Source organism: Podarcis liolepis (genome assembly GCF_965112155.1).
Source record: "Podarcis liolepis genome assembly, chromosome: 3".
Lineage (NCBI taxonomy): Eukaryota > Metazoa > Chordata > Lepidosauria > Squamata > Lacertidae > Podarcis > Podarcis liolepis.
In genome coordinates this window covers 92,686,436-92,705,830 of record NC_139557.1, presented here as the reverse complement: position 1 = coordinate 92,705,830, position 19,395 = coordinate 92,686,436, and the positions used below count along the sequence as shown (strand labels likewise).

Below are 19,395 nucleotides of genomic sequence, written 5' to 3'. Positions count from 1 at the left end.
ATCATTTCAACCATTCTTTCTAACTGGGACATATATTGCTACCACATTCCCCTGACCACATACATTTAAATACAGATTATTTGTGTTCTAAAGCTACAATCCTGTACCTTCTTACCTGGCAATATCCTCAAAATGACACTTTTCTATAGGCATGTGTAGGCACTGTTTTCTTCTCTTGCAGAGCAAAGGTAGCTGAAATATAACCAGAATAAGTTTACATAAGGGATCACCATACCTTATGTGTGGTATGGAGCATATGGGAAAATAGGGACATGAAAACACCTTTGTATGACCTCTTAAGTGTTGGCATTTAGAGTTAAAATGTTCTGCAGAAGTTTAACTTAATACTGAATCCCTTTTGGAGGAGCACACTTTACCCTGGATATAAGCACACGGAGACTTGGAGTTTAGGGAAAAATAAGATAGCTAGGAAATAGATGCTTGATAGGAAATATCCTAGTTCTAACTAAGGTAGAGATACCTTTCATCTCAGTAATTTACAGACGGTCTTCAAGGAAAACAAAGAGTAATCAATCTGAAGTGATGCTAAAATGTGGGTCACTGAGGCCAGGCTATCTTGGTTCAGAAACAGATGCAGTTGATGCACAAGCTATAGCTGGGCAGATTTTATAGAAGATAATATAGATGGTATAGGAGAGCTATTAGGTGTACAAGAGCAGAATGAACCCCAAAGGGTTTAAAGACTTGCTTTTGATCGAACGCCCGACACCTGTTTCTCTTCTCCTGTGAGAGGACCTAAATGACTGTGATACTATCACACAACCTGAGATGGAAATCACAGGAGAAAAATGTGTTGCTTTGCTTTAAGACAGTGGTGGAGCTATATGCAGGGTTTATTTTCTAGTTGTTAATAAAGCTGATGTGAAAGGGATGGGGGAGGAAGCTAACCCTTCTCACTGATGCAAATATTTTTTACAATGTGCTTTGTCTCTGAGATTTTTTTAATGCCAAGGCCCAGATAAGTCAGCTGGGATTTCAGAAATATTAAACACAACTGTGAGGCATTAGGAGCTAGTATCTTTTTTTAAGTGGTAGGGCTGGTGCCTCCCCCAAACCAGGATTTTTTACAGCATCCATGAAGAAAAGAGTGATTTTTAAAATGTCAGTGTGCCCTGCTTTCCTCCCTGAGAAACATCAACTGCTCTGTAGGCAGAGGGAATGCCATCCATTTAAGAAAGAAGGAACGTGACTTTCAGACAACATCTCTCATTTTGAAACTAAGCCATATCAGGCGACATAAATTCATGCTTTTGGGAGTGGAGCAGGGAGGATGGGACAGGCACATATATTGTACACCCAATACCAAAACCCACAAAACTATAAATATGGCAGAGCTTTTAGAAGATCAGGAAACACTTGCACATGGTTAAAACAAAACAAAATAAAACCCAGCCTATTAAAAACGAGCTATGTTTCTCCTGAAGCTGAAAGAACTTGCCATTTCGGCCAGATACTCCTCACTTCAAAACACTCCTTGCTGTTGCCTGCAGGCTGTCATCCACCAGAGATGGCCTACAAACATAAGAGGGGTCTCACCCTAGGGCACTCTATCTAGTGCCCCCTCAAACATGGAGCTGGGCCAGGGCCGAACTACACTGCTCAGCCGGGGTGTGAACCTGTGACACACATACATCAGATGTTGCTGGACTACAATTCCCATCATGCCTGACCACTGGCCACGCTGGCTAGGGCTGATGGGATTTGGAACCCCACAACAGTTGGATGGTCATCGGAACTATACCCCTGCTATTCTGCAATGTAAAATATTGGTGGTATAACTTGCACTTTTAATGTCAGGATCACAATAACCAGTGCCATGAACACCTCCTTCATTCTCTTAGAACGACAATGGCGCCCACCTGACAAGTGTTGGAACCTAGTTCCAGCAAGTTCCACCTGAAAAAGCCCTAACAATAACTATATATTACCTCAGCAAACAGGAATTCTCAGAAACACGCATAAGGAGGGAAAAATCAGTGTCGGAAGGTGGCCTCCTTAGCGATTCTAATAACCATTGTGCCTCAACTACAAAGTCCTCTTCCCCACCCAGTCTTCCTTCTGGTTGGGTAGCCGCATGTCCTATTTTTCAGAGTGCACTCCTCTGTTTGAAAGCAACCTCTGTCTGAAGGGCTGTCCGGTTTCAAAGTAAAGAATGAAAAAAATGGAAAGCTGTGGTCTTACAAGTTATCAGTGCCTTAGCAATGACATTTGTAAAACCTCTCTGGAAGCCTTTCTCTTCAGGAAAAAAATGCTTAAAATAAATAAATCAGTTGCCCATCAACAGTTAGCACCTGACTGAGTGGATACACACCTGGCTTGTCTCCTTAACTAGGATGAGATGTATTGTATTAGTATAATAATTAGTTCTAAAATGCCAATTTTATGCAAATCTGAGTCCTCTTTGATCTTCCTTTTTGGTGATGCATTCTCTCTCTCTCTCTCTCTCTCTTAACATATAAGGGGCTTCTTCCGATCCAAGAATCTGTTTGGATATGGATTCATGAAACCGTAGTTTGCAGGGAAGAATCAGCCGGCAGGGGAAGGGTTAAGCACCCCCTGCTCCCTCACCAGTTCTCCCTGCAAATGTCGCCTCCAGCGCCCATGTTAGCACTGTGAGACAAATGTATTTCTCTCATAATGTGTAATTGCATCTAATTGCCTGGCAGGAGGGTGAGCAGGCAGAAAAAAAGAGCCAAAGGTAAGATACATAATATATGTCTGAGCAATAACAAGTGTAAACAGCAGCTGCTCAGGCTTAGAGGCATTATAGCAACAATTATAATCACATTATAACTCCACATTACAAAGGATGCTGCTTGAAACTGGCCAAGGTTTCATTGTGATGGCACCACTGAGGGGGTGAAACTACACAAATGAACATCAACTCAAATGAGGGCTGGGCTCTCAAACCATAGGCCATAATTTCCACCTGCCCTCTGAGAAATAGAAGAGAGAGCAGGCAGCAAGGAATGCCTCTTCTGTCCTGAGATGAACCTACCCTTAGATCTTCATCTCTGGCTCCCTCCTTTGAGGGAGACTCGGAGGACAATGGCAAGCAAGAGGGCCTTTTCCGCTCTGACTCCCCATTTATGTGACCCTCTCCACCGTGGTCCACTTCGAGTCTTCTTTGACATATTTGGCACCTGATAAAAATGTCCATTTCCCCAGGCTGTTGATGGACTAATGATGCTGTTTGGTTACTGGTGCTGCTTACGTTTTCTGCTACTGGGATGGTGTGTTGCTTCATTGATTTTAAGTGTTTTTCATTGTAATAGCCCAGATTCAGCTAACCTGGTGCCCAAATAAAACTCCATGAGTTCTGGGTACTGTTGGCGGGGCGGGGGGAGCAATTAAGAGTATTACTCTTTAATGGGCTTTCATTACACTGTTTTCTGTGTAATGTATAGTTTGACCTGGATATTTTAAAACTGAAAGTATATTTTATTGCACATCATTTAATAATGTCTTAACAGAATACCTAGCACCACAAAAACTGGCCCACAGTAACAATCTATTAGTATTAGCAGCACAGTTGGGTGGCATTCTTGACCCAAACACAAGCAACAACCCCAGAATGCCGGAAAAAACAATAACAGCACACCTTCTCCCACAATTCCTACAACCCTTTGATCCACATTCCATCATTTTGCGGGCAATAAACACATGGCTTGCACTTTCTTATTTTGCTTATTCTGCTGCTAGCTGGAGAGTCCAGAGCTGCTACTCTGCAGAATTCAACTTCTGGTTTGCTGAGCTATTCTGTGGGGTGCTTTGCTTCTTGTTTACTTGGCCGTACACCACTGAGGCTTGCTCATTTTGGCTAATCTAAAACAGCAGTTTCCATTGTAATTCAGATCAGGAACTTCTGGGTTTTAAGTACATCTCCCCTAAGGCAGATAATAGAAGGTTGCTATTCTTGCTTGCTATATGATGGCAATCATAGAAGTTTTTTTTTAAGAATGGGCAGAAACGACAAATAATGCTTGCTATATTTGTAATTATGGAGCAACATTTGCCCATCTATGCATTCACATTTTGTTTTAATCTGAAAAGCTTGAATATTTTTCCTGCTGTTCCAATAAATTTTAGCTAGCTTTTACTGACTTTAGGAAAGCTAGGATCTCTAAAAATTGTCTCACCTTCAGCCTCTTGCTGAAGCAAGCAGCTTTCATTTCAGCTATTGGCTAAACTACAGTGCCTCTTCTGACTCAAGCCTTTGCTTTGAAATAGATGTGGCTGGATCTAGAACATCTCAAATTCAGCGGTTTAAAAAGACATTTTTAGAACAAAATGTTTCTCCTCTGTAGATGGTCATGTAAGTTCTTGCTTAATGAGGAATCTTCTAGCCAGGGAAAAATCAAACAATTTCTTTTTCAAAACCCAACGGAGTAATTCTTTTGTCTCTTTGCTAGTTTTAATAAGCTGAGCAACATAAAAGCACCTTCACTTCAGAGTGTGTGTCCCTCTTCCCAAAATGTCTACCTTTTCCAGCTTTCTCCCTCTACCCACCCCACCCCTAGTTTTGCTGTCTCTCATATGCACAACCAACAACTTCTCCAAACCTACTGCAAGATTCTCTTTAACAATAAGGCTACTAAGATTTAGAATGCCAAGTACCGTATTTCGAAAAACAAACTAGCCTGTGTGAGCATTTGTGTACATTTATTTTTACTCCCATGTAAGTTGCACAGCAAAAATGACCGCAATGAAGTTTAGATTTAGACTGCGGATGTATGTCCTCTACCTTGCAGTTGAACAACCTTGAGTGGCTGACTGCACATCACAAGAAATGGCACAGGCTAGGCCAGCCCATAGCTGTCAACTTACAGATTTGAAAATAAGGGACCAGCAGCCTTGAAAATAAGGGACCAGCAGCCAAAATAAGGGACCTGCAGCCTCACCTGTTCCAGGCACTTCAGTCTTCCTGTCCTCCTGCAGTCTGGTCAAACTCATGCTGGGTAGCTTCGAGAACACTGTCCAACCAACTTTGTAACCAGAGGTTCAACTGAATAGAATCTGAATCACATGCACCACAAGGCCTATGCAGCCTCAAGTTAAGATGGCTCCCTGGCCTGGCTTTGCACTACAAAGTTTGCAGCAGCACGTGCAACAAAATGGCGTCCAGCATTCAAAAAACCCCTCAGCTTGCATTAACTAGCCACACACAAGGCATGCAAGCTCCACCCCCCTGTCGTTCTTAGACTTCTTATTGGGTGAGCAACACAGCCAAGCAACACAGTTGGAGCCTTCCTCCTCCCTGGCCGGCAGGGAGTGAGGGAGAGGAGCTGCTTCCTTTGAAATTTAAGGGACATCATTTAAGGGACATCCTTCAATAAGGGACAGCAGCGGGACATGGCACTGGAATAAGGGACTGTCCCTTCAAATAAGGGACACTTGACAGCTATGGGCCAGCCTCGTTGCCTGTCCCGTTTATACTATATCAAGCGCCACATTACATGAAAGACCATTCTGTAAGATGCAGCACTGCTAGTTCGTTACAGTCACATCCAAAGCCGCACATTTAAAGCGCATGGTTTTCCCCAAAGAATCTTGGAATTTTTGTTAATGGTGCTGGGAATTGTAGCTTGGGGTGGAACTACAGTTCCCAGGATTTTTTTTTTTGGCGGGGGGAATACTGAGCGAAGGTAAGAAAAACGGGATTCTTACTCGCCCTTTGCACCCCCTTCTGAATTGTCCGAGCAGAGACCAACGGCCGCCCTCCCTCCTTGGCAAAAAAAGAGTGCCGTCTTTGAACGGCTTCAGAGGCAAGACTTGCGGAACCCCCTACCGGCCATCGCGGGGCGCTGTGAATGCAGCTCCTCGCTAGGCGAAGCTCCGGAAGCCTCTCTGCTCCTCTCTATGGCAGCATTCCATCCCGCGAATTCCCTTTGGCGCAGGAAGAGGCGGTGGAGGGTGGGTGGGAAAAGAGGAGTAAGCCACTTCTGAACAACGCGGCTCGCTATTGGTGCGCGCGCGCACCCTCAAGCCAATGGCGATGCCCGTTGCTTGAATCCGGCCCGCCTGGGCGAGCCATCTTGCTGCCCGCTCTGCAGACCGCTGAGCTGTACATTCTCGGTCCGAAGGGAAGTGGAGCAGCCATGCCGCACTATCAGACCTGGGAGGAGTTCACCCGCGCGGCCGAGAAACTCTACATGTCCGACCCCATGAAGGTAATTTGGGGGAAGCGAGGAGGCTCGCAAGCTTTTGCTGAAGGGGCGGGAGGGAGTGTCTGATCGCATGTCTCGCCCACAAGATCTGCCAGGATCTTGCAATACCTAATAGCTCCTCGCTTTGATTTACGTCTATTCTAGGCGCGCCGGTCTGACTAAAACGTCCAGAGCTCGTAGTTGTGATCCTGAAAGTCTTCATGTGGTTTATTTTTTAAGGTTCTTTCCTTTGAATTCATTTGTGAAATTGTTTTGCTAGGTTTTCTCTACGACCAGAACGGCTCTCACCCCGGGTTTTTGGGGAAAGAAACATTTAAATGGCTGTAGGAAAATATCCCTCGGGTAGTGGTTTCCATATAAGATGGCGTTGTAAGCATTCATGCGAACTTTGCCCAGTCACATTCTTCCAGTTCGAGAGGCCGGTCTAGATTTGGGAAGGTATTGTGAGCAGACAGAGAAACCTGTGATTAATTGGTGTGCGTTCCTTTTAGGAATCAAATGACTCCTAAGGTAAATGGGTTTGGGCAAACGGGTTAGTAAAATGAATAAAAGGACTACTAATCCCCGCAGAGCTATTTTCACAGGTGGACTGAAAAACTATGCTTCTGTGCTTTTGAGTGCGAAGATGACAGCCATTTATTCACCCATAAGATGTTGCTTCTTTCATTTCAGGTCCGTGTGGTACTGAAATATCGGCACTGTGATGGTAATCTGTGCATTAAAGTAACAGATGATGTAGTTGTAAGTAAAGCTCCTGCAATTTATTGATTTGGGCAGGCTGGGAAATGTCTGGGGCATCTGCCAAAGTTGACCTGTGGGGGTGGGGAGATAAAGATCTGGCCCTCTGGGCCAAAAAGGATCCCCAAACTATATTATTTGGACGAATAGTCTCTAATATATTCAGCTGAAAACTGCATGTGGTGGTTTTTGCAGCAACACAGGTGGTACTTTATTAGTTCCTCCATTGGTCTATGCAAATCTCACTCCCTATCTTGAGCTTATTTCCTTCTGGTTTGCATCATCCCTTGTATGTAGGGGGTGGGGCTAATCAGGAAGGTTGCTACACAGGCAAATGGTGAGATGAAGAGTTAAGCAGCCTCTGCCCCTTTGACATTCCTCCACTGAAAGTAGATGTTTAGTGCTCTGGTCCATGGGGTCACGAAGAGTCGGACACGACCAAATGACTGAACAACAAACAATGCATTTGGATGCCTCCTATGTTATCATAACAATATTATGCTTGATGGTACCTGAGCTCAAGGAGCAATTTTTCATCTATATTTGGATATTATTAGACGCCATTTTGAATCACAATTGTGGAACATTTCAAAACAGCACTACACTGATTTTGACCGCTGATTTTAGAACTACATTTGTGTGTGTGTGTGTGTGTGGAGGTGGTGTTTCTTAGAATTCCTGAACAACACTGGCATCTAATATTTAAAAAGTTGGTAGATTATTGGGGCATCTCCTATTGTAGATCAAAGTTTACCCTAAATGCTCAATGGAGAAATTATTTTATCATCTTTAATGCCTTCAAACCGTTTCCTTAAGTCTTCCATATATAGGTATGGCTATGGGATTATTTATTTTTATTTATTGCAAATAATAATATGTCCCCAGTCACATTTATATCCCACCTTTTCCTCCATAGAACTCAAGATGGTGTAAATGGTTCTCTCACTCATTTAATCCCCACAGCAACGCTGTGGGGTTGGTTAGGCTGAGAGGCAGTGATTGGCCCGAGGTCACCTAGTGAGCTTCATGGCTGAGTGGGGATTTGAACCCTGATCTCACAGATCCTCATCTGACCCTCTAACCATTACACCACACTAGGTGGGGCATTAAGCTTTCAGAAAAAAGCATTGCACTTTAAAATTCGGAATTAGTGAAATATTAATCTCGGACTCAACAACATACAATTTTTTAAAAAAAACTACTAAAGCTTCAGCACATAATTAGAAATGACTTTAACAGTATGTTAACAGTATGTTAACAGTAAAGTACATTTAACAAATGTAATTCCTGTGTATTCTATATGTAAAGCTCTTTGAGTTTACTCAAAGAATGCTAAAACGATTAGGCGTTATAGTCCATAGGATGGCCAGTTCTAGTTCTTCGTTAGCTTTTTATTGAAGGGCATATGAAAAATCCTTTGCATGTCCCATGTAGTCCAGCTTTTACTTTCTAACAGTGGCAAGCCAGATGTGTCTGAAACTCACAAATCAAGGTGATGGCTATTTCTGTTTGACCCAATCATTTGGTATTTGCTATCCTGGCTAGCAGGCTAACTGTTACACCGCTCCTTTGAAAGCTATCATTGTAGTGCAGCACCAAGCTTCTTGCTGTTGTTGTCGTCGTCATTTTTTAACAACTGAACAGAAATGAGAATCTGCTTTGTTTCAGAAAAGTTGAATAAAATGAAATTGTGATGTTTATTGTACCTGCAAAACATGTGCTAAATTGGCTCTTTTTGCACCTGTATAAAACCAAGACCTGGGATATTGTTTTAGAAACAATAATGGCTGGTCCCCCTTTAAGACTTTCCATAACCTGCTGTGTTCACAAGTCCAGTTTTAACAAACTGGTTCTGTTCCAGTTTTACTGTTAGCTTTTCAGAATTTGTTAGCTGCTTCTAAATAAATTTGTTAGCTACACCACAAAATATTGCAGAACTTACATCTGAATAAAGATGTATCACACTGCATAGTTAACCTGCTTTTAAAAGAAGTGTTGTCTTTTAATAAAAAACGGGTCAGAAATTAAGAATACAGTGTTTGGTGAAATGAGTCTCTCGTGGAAGAAATGGAAATATTTTTTTCCTGCCAACATTATGAGTCTGGAATGCCTCATGTTGCATGCTCATTGGCCCATATCTGAAGGCAAACAGATGTGTCTCGGGCTAAGACTTCAGGTAAATAAGAAAATTAAGGTACGTTTTCTGGAGAAAGATTCTACACAGTTATATTTAATCTTTACTTCCACTCAGTAAATAGTGTTTGAGGTTGGAGCCATGGTTCAGGTAGCTAACCTTAGGCAGCTTTCTTAACTTCCCTGAAAGCACTGTGATGATAATAATAATAAATTTTATTTATATCCCGCCCTCCCCAGCCAAACCGGGCCCTAACATCAAAGTAGTTGCCCTTTTCACAGGCTAGGAATGTAGGAAAATGTAGGAATAAGGGCATATTTTAATGGACAGCTTTTAAAAAAGTGTCCTTATGCTCTATTTCAGCTATAATACGCTATCTAATACCTAAGCTACAACTTCTCTACACACTTGTGAGAAAGCCTCATTAAACTTGGTAGGGCTTCTAGGTAAATCTGCATTTCATTGGGTTGCATGTGCTGTTTGAGAAGTGTGTTTCTAACAGTGTGGATGAGTAACTGTTTGACATTACCATCCTTGCAACAACTTAAGTGAAAGGTATTTTCTATCGTTAGAGTACCATGCATTGTAAACCAAAATTGGACTGTGGGAAAAGTTGTGTGTTCTCAAAATACAGTGGCACAAATTTCAAAACAAATGTTGTTCGATATAGCACAATATCTTTTATTTCTGGTGCAACATTCTCTAAAAAGCATCTTCTTGATGTCTTGGGTAAATCAAAATTAAAGCTATCATTATCTCCCCCACCCTTTTTTTCTTTCAGTGTCTGCTCTATAGGACAGACCAGGCTCAAGATGTAAAGAAGATAGAGAAATTCCACAGTCAACTAATGCGACTCATGGTAGCCAAAGAATCCCGCAGTGTTGTCATGGAAACAGACTGAATAGCTGGAAATAAAATGAATGCTCCAGTCATATTTCACAGGAGGAAAATATCACTGGATTTGGGCAGATTTTTCAACAGAAGAAGTGTGGCATAAAGTGGATTGTAAAGGGGGTTTTGTAAGGATTTTCAGGCTCCACTTCAGAGTGGTGAGAGGACTATATGCTTTCATTTGAAAGCCTTTATTTATTTTTTTAATTTGAGCAAAAGAGTATATCCTCTGCTGGCAATACTGAAGGTTAAAATATGTTAGGGTAGATTTGTACGTTTTCTTTTGTAAATCTCAGCACTCTGCTTAAAAATAAATGGGAGGAAGCAAGTGTGCTCCTCTGAGGGGACTTCAAGATGCTATCATAGAGTTTTTGCTTGTTCTTAATGAATTTTATGTTGCTGTGTTGGCTAAAGTGAGAAGAACAATGAATTACTAATGTAGAAATGGGGTGTGATAATAAGCCTTTATGTATGGATATATTGAGTTAGCGATAGCATCTTCCAAAACAGATTAAAATTGCCAAAATAAATAGTTGGCAATACAGCTAAGCCTGTGTATAAACATTTTATGGATCTGAAAAACTGATACTGGCCTGAAAATCATCAATATATATCGACTACTTAGTAGTTATCTAAAATCTGATAAGGAATAAACTTCTGTTCATGACATGCAAGTGTTCACAGAAACAGATTCAGGACTTTATTTGGAGTGTCTTATTCTGGATTTGCCCAATGTGGTTTGTTGCAGCTAAAACATCTGTACAAGTTTTTAAAATGTCCTTTACCACATTGCTTTCACTTTTTAAGCTTTAAATGTTTCTGTTGTTATAAAGGTATCATAATCACCAAACACTAAAATTGGTGCTACAGTATGAGTGGTATTACATATTGTTAAATACAGCAGTTGAGAGAGGGAAAGCTTAGCTACTACATAAATTGTATGTATGTACTTAGTGTCAAATCATAACCGTTTTCATGATGCCTCTTTTCCAAGAAAGCAGTCTTTTCATATTGTCCTCATATGCTGTAGAAAACAATAACAAGGGGGTGTTGGTTACACAAGTATGCTTCATACAGCATGGTGATTTGTCTGATGCCACTTCAAGTGCTGATATGAGATCAGCAAAATAAAATACTTGCCAGTACCACTGCCTCTCCTAATGTTGCCTTTCTCCAGAATTTATATTGCATTAATATAAAAATCTGTGCTTCTCATCGGGATTGAACTCCAGTCATTTTCACCTTTTACAGTTGGTGTGCTATAGAGAGGTTCATTCTTGTGTTTGCTTATTTTTTCAGCATTAATACTGCAACCATTTCAAAGGCCAGCTGCCTTCCATAAGCTTCCTACTAAAGCACTTGTTTTCCCCGATTTCTTCAACATAGTGAACCTAGTCATAGTCCGCGTTTAAAGGTAAAGGGGCCGTGACAGTTAAGTCCAATTGCGGACGATTCTGGGGTTGCAGCGCTCATCTCGCTTTACTGGCCAAGGGAAGCGGCGTTTGTCTGCAGACAGCTTCCAGGTCATGTGGCCAGCATGACTAAGCTGCTTCTGGCGAACCAGAGCAGCACACAGAAATTCCGTTTACCTTCCCGCTGGAGCAGTACCTATTTATCTACTTGCACTTTGACGTGCTTTCAAACTGCTAGGTTGGCAGGAGCAGGGACCGAGCAACGGGAGCTCACCCCGTCGTGGGGATTCGAACCGCCGACCCGATCAGCAAGCCCTAGGCTCTGGTTTAGACCACAGCGCTGCCCGCAGTCCGCATTTAAAGTACCCTATATTCTTTTTTGCTTGTGTAAAACCCTGATACAGTGGTACCACAGGTTAAGTACTTAATTCGTTCCGGAGGTCCGTTCTTAACCTGAAGCACCACTTTAGCTAATGGGGCCTCCTGCTGCCGCCGCGCCGCCAGAACACAATTTCTGTTCTCATCCTGAAGCAAAGTTCTTAACCTGAAGCACCATTTCTGGGTTAGCGGAGTCTGTAACCTGAAGCGTATGTAACCAGAGGTACCACTGTATTAAAAAATTGAACTATGCAGCCCGTTTACTCTCTGTACGTGCACACCAGTTTGTACAATGAGCGCAAGCCATACCTTTGCCTTGTGTACACAGAACGTTATGGACTACATTTTCTTACCTTTCCTCTCTGAGGTGGGTGAAGCCTGAGCAAACGTTGGAGAGGAAGAGGGAAAAGTTGCGAGCATGGAATAAAATAAATGCAAGCAGATGGGAATAACTGGCATCATGCTTTGAGTTTGATCTCCTCTTTGCTTTTTGGTCCTTCTGTTCTCATAACAAAAAGAACCTGCTGGATCAGGCCATCCGTTCTAGCATCCTGTTTTCACAGTGGCCAGCCAGATGCCTATGGGAAACCCAAAAGCAGGAATTGAGCAGAACAGCAGACTAGCTATCTGTGTTTACCACCGACTGGTATTCACATGCATACTGCTTCTTGTGATCATACTGTCTCTTGTGATTGTGCTGGGGGAGGGAGAATGAGCCAAGCCCATATCTTGACCTGACCATGTAAACATTAAACCATAGTTTAGTGTTAAGTCCAAACATACAGGTTCTAAGGAGCTGGATAGGCAGATAGATTACTTCTACATGACTCAAATGACAGTTAAAACCTTTTCTAGTCAAGGGTTGTATTTCAGCTTTTGCCTAATGCCTTGTTGAGGAAGGTTGTGCTCTATATCTTACTGTGAATGAGCAGTGTTTGTTCTTGGCTTCCTAATTCTGGTTTATTTGGGTGAGGAAATCATGGTTGGTTGCTGCTGTTCACACTAAGTAAGAGAGCAGCAACATGCACTTGTTTATGACTTACCCTGATGGAACATGGCCAATTATTTGCTTGTAAAAGCCAAGTACTGTGTATGCAAAGGATTCTTCTCAGACTCAGGTTTGAGTGACAATGAATGGTAAATGACTGATCTCTTATTTTTTATTAAAATGCTCTTTTATTCTTAAAATACTAGAGGCTCTGAAAGTATATAATCTTAGTAGCACCATACAGGTGGATGTGTTTCCTAGAAAATGGCTACTTTTGTTTTTCTTGTTTCCCTAAATTTTCATTTATTCTACTTGATCCCATGTATTTTTAGTCAGACCTTCATGGTGTGTAGTGGTGGTGGTTTTTCAGATAATTGTGTTTGGGATTTCATCTATAGAGAATGCTGAGGACTAGGCAACCATATTTCACACTGAAAAGCCACTAGCATCCTATAAACGTGTAGCTATGATGGCACATAGGGGATGTGTTTAGCACAATTACAATTGCAGCTTGCTACTGCGTATTTCGTATAACAGAGTGAACTTGTTTAGCTGGTTATCTACTGTTCACTTTCTTCAGGATCCTAATTGGTAACTGGCTCCACTTCCTTTTCTCAATTCTGTATGAGGCTACCATGTGCTAGATGCAATGATTATTAAAAGCATCTGAGTCATCCTTGCCGTAATGCTGCAGTTAAAAAGTGGTTCATCAATACAGTATTATCACATCTAATCAAGAGCACACCTTATGAAATATGTAACTGGGCTTAATTTTTCCTTCCTCTGATTTTTTTTTAAATCTATATTTGTGGGGATGGTACAATGCAAAGCATTGATAGCATGGTCTACTTGATTAGGGGGACAAAGGGCATATATCGGAGTAATTATGGGTTTTACTTAGTCAGCATACCTTATATCAAAACCAGGCACTTAGAATTTTTTAGAACAGTAGACTTTATATTAGTGCTGTGTTCTTAATGGCCTCCTGACACCCACAGTAACATCCCCTCCAAAAATCAAAAGCAGGTGTGAATATACAAATGGAGACCTTGGGATATTGGTCCATCAATGGTTATGAAGGTCTCAATGAAGAGTTTAAAAATTGCCTGCTAGGGCGTCATTTTCTTCCTAAAAATCCACATTCTAGCCAGGCTAGAAATAACCTCAAGGCCTTTCTTATTACTCCCCCCCCCTTCCCTGATGTTTTATCTGTGCTTTGTTTTATGCACTGTCTCATACTATTACATGTTATTTTTATATTGTTAGATGACTTGACCATAGTCATGGAAATTGATTGTACAAATATAAGAAATTCCATTAGTTTTTTAAAAGCGGAAACATGTTTTTTCTACAGAATGCAGGAAGGAGAGTTCAGAGGTCCTAGAGATGTGTGTGTGTGTGTGTGTGTGTGTGTGTGTTCTAATCATGAGGAAGTACTTATTGCAGTACAGCCTCTCCCCACTCTCAAGTGATCATCACAAAGGCTCCTGCTGACTCATGCACTGCTTTCAGCGCCTAAACGGGGTGGAGGTAGAATGGAGGAATCCCCACTCACAGGCGTCCTGTTATAAGTGGGGATTCCCCTGTAGTTTGATCCTGATAAGAAATTACTTTTAAGAATTCATATAAGGAAAACTGACACCAGTGAATGATCATGTTTGTATACCAAATTTTGCCCTGAGCTAGCTAACGACGTGTGTTAATTACCGTATCTCGTACCACACCTAAAACCTTTCATGCTGGCACATCCACAGGTGAACAAGAAGAGTAGTCAAGTTGGCATGCAAAGAAAGGCAACATAAAGCATTTGACAATTGATCGCTATGAGGCATAATGTGATTTTTTTTTTTTAAAGATGCCTTATTCCTAGATGCTTAAAATGCCTTTGAAAGAGTTGAAAAACCCTGTCTTCAGTGTTTGTACTGAATTAAGTCTTCCAATGTACTGTCACAATATGCAGTAATTCTGTATCAAATATTTATCTGTCAAGGGACAAGGTGATACCACCCTCATAGATCCAGACCTTACATAACTGTATATTTTTCAGAAATATCCATATGCAGGATCTAACAATATAAAACCAGAGTGGGTGAGAGAGATCTGAAAAAAAGCTAAAGGTAGACAAACAAAGATACACAGGATCCCTTGAAAACAACTGAAATAGAATAATACCTAGAAGTTTGTGAAATCTTGTTTGCTCACCTAATCTAAATCTTGGATGGAGTGTACAAAGATGAATGCCTAATCTTATGTACTTACTATGGATTGAAATTCCATTGAAATAGATTATAAAAAGCATTCTAAGCCTTTAATTTTATATGAGGATGCAGAAGTCATTCTAGCAAAGTAGTGAAAAGCTTACATAAGGAACCCTAGGAAAATAGAGAGCAGCAGGTTAGATTTTCTACAATAACGATGCCTGAAGGTTAAGGAAAAAATGGGAATAGGTACATGAATAAATGCTTACCTAGTTGTTGTTTTTTTTAAATACAGTCAGCATGTTTATGAAATCTATACATTTTCTTGAGTAAGTGATGTGTTAGTGTGATACATTTAGAAAGGGCCAAGTATAAGAAATTGTATAAGTGAAAAAGGTTTGGGAAGGCATTACTTCCAAGGAATAGCAGGGTTTAAGTACTAAACTTTGAAGATGGAGTTACAACTTTTAAGTGAATTGGCTGAGTCGCCTTACAAATTCTAATGCAGTCCCATTAGAAAATGCAGTGCACCAAAAGAAGCTTTAATGTACTTCCAAACAATGTACTTCCCTCACTGCGAGAAGCCAAGTTACAGGGAACCAGGCAGAGGGCCTTCTCGGTAGTGGCACCCGCCCTGTGAAACACCCTCCCACCAGATGTCAAAGAGAAAAATAACTACCAGACTTTAGAAGACATTTGAAGGCAGCCCTGTTTAGGGAAGCTTTTAATGTTTGATGTATCACAGTATTTTAATATTTTTTTGGAAGCCGCCCATAGTGGCTGGGGAAGCCCAGCCAGATGGGCGGGGTATAAATAATAAATTATTATTATAAGTAAATGATTTATTGGGGTATGTGGGGGGATAAAGTCAGTTTATTTGTAAAACACTCCATTGACACTGATTTATGAATTCTGCACATAACTGAATGTGCTCAGTTTTATTCTATGATAAATAAATTACAGGGAATTTGCTACTAGAAGTTCTTTGATCTTTAAAGGAATAATAATTTTATTAAGGGCTGCAACATATTTCTATAGCTTCACATAATAATAGCACTTTGCCTCTATCCAACTTTAAGATCTGCAGTGGAGCCAGAATTATAAAACTATCTTATTACAAGTGAGGCATATAACAAAATGTGATGTGGAGTGTTCCAATTCAGGGTGCAAGCTGACTGCCCCTTTCTAGGATACACCATTCCATCCCACCCTCCTCTAGCAGTCAGCATTATGTGCCCATTGAACATGCTCAATCCTCACTGCTATTTTGGGCTCATCCCAATTTTTTTTTATTTTTTTTTTTGTACTTCTGTAAGTCTTTGGGGTCCCCCAAGCTTGCTACTGTGTAGATTGTGCTGTGCTGAGAAATCACACTTTGAAGGTGAGTTTTCTAAGAATACATTGCTTCCTGCCGGGTGACAGAATAAGAGATTCTGACCTGAGTTGCATTGCTAAAGATAGGGTGGGATGCATATCCAAAATAACCGTGTTAGGTGTACTTATCACTAATGTATTAAACTTGTGTCTTGACTGTTTCATATTAAGGTAAGGTAAATATAAATATTCCACTGCAAAAAGAAATGTAATACATCAGGGTGAAGAACAAGGGTCTACTATTATTTTTGTCATAATCAACGTCAACATCTTATCTTTTTTTACTAACCATCCCTAATCACAATGAAGTTGAGTGAGAGGTGCTTGGCATTATGAAAAGATGGCAAGTAATTATGCACTATCATGCAAAAATCGGGCAGACCCACTAAGGAGTGCTCCTAAGCATATCCACTATATTTTGCTGGTATGACACCATGTTTACCATTGATAGCATTTAGTATAAAGGTTACTGTAATTAGATTAGAGTGGCTGGGGAAACCCAGCCAGATGGGTGGGGTATATTATTATTATTATTATTATTATTATTATTATTATTATTATTATTATTATTATTATTAACTTAAGCATAATGTCTAGAGGAGCATGCAAGTTGCTTATGTGTGTGATGGTTGGGATATGTACTCCCCATAGATGGAATGTATTTAATTATGATGCTGTAATTTCAAAAAGCCTTTAGCACAAACGAATAAAAGGTACTGTGTTTACTGCTGGCAGCTAGCAACATGTATATAGGGCACATACACTTTAGCAGTTTAAAATGTAACAAGGCCATTCCCTCCTACTGTGTTTCAAGTGGTGTCTTATGTAGCTGTACACATAACTACCGTATTTGTTTCCTTGCACATTACCCAGTTTGTTTCCCCCTGTCTGCAACCCTCCGAAACTCCTGTTCATCTGCACATGCACTGTCATCTGTACACTTGCAACAGCGATCTAAAGTTTACACACCTCAGCTTAACCACAGCTTGTTTTCAAATTGGATGAGAAGTGCTATGAGGGAAAACAGTATTTTGCAAGATGCTACAATATACGTTTGGATTGTGTACTTGTTTTGTTTAAACACCAGCCACGGGAGTGCACTGGAGTCAGAGTAAATGGTAATGTGTACACAGCCATAGTCTCTCACTATATTATGTGGGAGGTTCATGTGGAATGGATGTAAAGGTACAAAGAAAAATGTGCTCTTAACACAAACCATATGAAGATTAGTTCTGGTACAAATGAAGCTGTGGAAACTTGGGTCATTAAATACTTGGACTCTATGAAATATGCTTAACCCTACTGTTGCACAGTGAGACTAGAGCTCCTCTGCACTTCATAACCCCAGTGAGGTTACGTGTTTATTTTCTTGCTGCATACCAGAATTCATTTGACATGATTTCTTCGACAACTCAGTATGTGTTTTCAGTAAAAAGCCACTGTTAGCTGTTAAAGAGAATGGAATGAGTATAAACACTAGCAGCAATGGGTTTTATATGCATGCTAGAATAACCATGTTCAGCCAGGTTGAGCTTTTGCCCAGCAGGCTCTGAACACTGGTACGTAGCCATATATTTGCAGGGGACGTTCATTTCAGTCTGCCATTTCTGAACACCACCCAATACAGGCTTGATTTAAAGTGGACAATTGACACAATGGATTTTCTGTTCTTTCATTTGACCTGCACAAACCAGCTTCAGAGCTGTGTCGGTTTCTGCTTTTCTTTCACTTCCCCTCGTGTGGGCTTAAGAGGATGCTTTGGGCCCCAATGCTGAAAAAATTACATGCACAACTCTGTTGAGGGAGGGCCCTGTAACTCAGTGGATTTATCAGAAAGCAGACTTCTTCCACCTGACCTCTCACTTCATCTTTTATACATTCATACAGCCACCTAATTCACACTCTTCCATCCCCTTTCATACATGCCATTTTTAATAGCCCTTTGAATCTTCCCCTCCCCATTATGTTCTTCCAATCACCATTATCCTTTATTATCTAACATGTAGCAAGAACAGGACAAACTTTCCTTATAGAGGTGGGAGAAAATGGAAGTGTACTGTATTAAGCCTCCAGGCCGAAAAAAAATCCTATGCAAAGCAATTTCTGAACACATTACAGTATTGGGTTAAAATGCATCAAGGTAATTTCCCCTCTGTGTTTCAAGTCACATTTGCATGCTGAGGTACACACCAGAGGGGTGTGGGGATGTCCTCAAGTGATGTGCTTTACCTCTTTGGTTTCCTTGCCCCTGAATTCCCAACCCCGACTCCTACACATGAAACAGTCATTTTCCTTTCAAATATTTCCTTTCAAATGGAAGCTGGTTTGAGGGAAAACACAACATCAGCATTTCTCACTAAACTACAGGATAGCTCTGCACCATGGGTAATGTGCAAACATGAACTCAAAAACCAGTGGGATCCAGAGGGATAACTCAGTCAGCAGAGCACGAGACTCTTAATCTTAGAGTCACGGGTTTGAGTCTCATGTTGGGTGAAAGGTTCCTGCAATGCAGGGGTTGGACTAGATGATCCTCGTGGTCTCTTCCAACTCTACAGATTCAAGAGTAAACACCAATGTGTACACAGCCTAAGGCGTGCATCGCTTCACTATGTGGTCACACCCACGGCACACCTTTAAAGTGCATTTAAAGCACATGACTTCCCCAAAGAAATCCTGGGGACTGCAGTTTAGTCCTCACAGAACTGCCAAACTCTACAGTTCCCAGGATTATTTGGGGGGGGGGAGTCAGGTGCTTCAAATTGGTGTGGGGAGCAGTGGTGGATGTGTCGTGTCCTAAGACAAAAGAAAAGAAGCCTTCAGAGCCTTTGAAGCGCGTTACACGCAGCAGCGAAAACAAACCCATCCCGGGTCTTGAAGCTGCTGTCCAACCCAACAACCCAACGCAAGACTTTCGCCGAACGACACGCGTTACGACCTTGGTTTCCAACTCTGCGGTGCTCCCAGCAGCTACCTTCCCCCGCCGCCGGCCATAACGTTTCTCGGGCAGCAGGATGAAGAAGGTTTTGAGAACCCAGGTGGAGCACCCAACACACCACCCCTACCGTTACATGGAGGCCCCCAAAGAACTACA

At 41.3% G+C, this 19,395-nt stretch overlaps 2 protein-coding genes across 5 annotated transcripts in view; one reads left to right on the top strand and one right to left on the bottom strand.

Annotated features, from left to right (window-relative positions):
- ENAH (ENAH actin regulator) overlaps nt 1-19,360 on the bottom strand; it is a 152,474-nt gene extending 133,114 nt beyond the window's left edge. The window contains exons 1-2 of one of the 4 annotated variants that reach the window (XM_083496055.1): nt 19,240-19,360; nt 116-192 (exon numbers count right to left, since the gene is read on the bottom strand). In XM_083496055.1, the coding sequence (XP_083352181.1) occupies nt 116-153 (38 nt within the window). In that variant the 5' untranslated portion in view covers nt 154-192; nt 19,240-19,360. The other 3 variants (XM_083496063.1, XM_083496064.1, XM_083496053.1) reach the window with 3 other exon arrangements.
- Nucleotides 5,998-11,096, top strand: SRP9 (signal recognition particle 9). The gene is made up of 3 exons (XM_083496172.1): nt 5,998-6,191; nt 6,861-6,929; nt 9,842-11,096. Exons 1-3 carry the CDS (start codon nt 6,120-6,122, stop codon nt 9,959-9,961), a joined length of 261 nt encoding a protein of 86 aa, XP_083352298.1. The 5' UTR covers nt 5,998-6,119; the 3' UTR covers nt 9,962-11,096.
- Nucleotides 19,361-19,395: the final 35 nt, after the last annotated feature.

Coding starts and splice junctions, on each gene's coding strand:
- SRP9 (XM_083496172.1), top strand. CDS start 6,120: ATGCCGCACTATCAGACCTGGGAGGAGTTCACCCGCGCGGCCGAGAAA. Junction 6,192..6,860: donor ACATGTCCGACCCCATGAAG/GTAATTTGGGGG, acceptor CTTTCATTTCAG/GTCCGTGTGGTACTGAAATA. Junction 6,930..9,841: donor AAGTAACAGATGATGTAGTT/GTAAGTAAAGCT, acceptor TTTTTCTTTCAG/TGTCTGCTCTATAGGACAGA.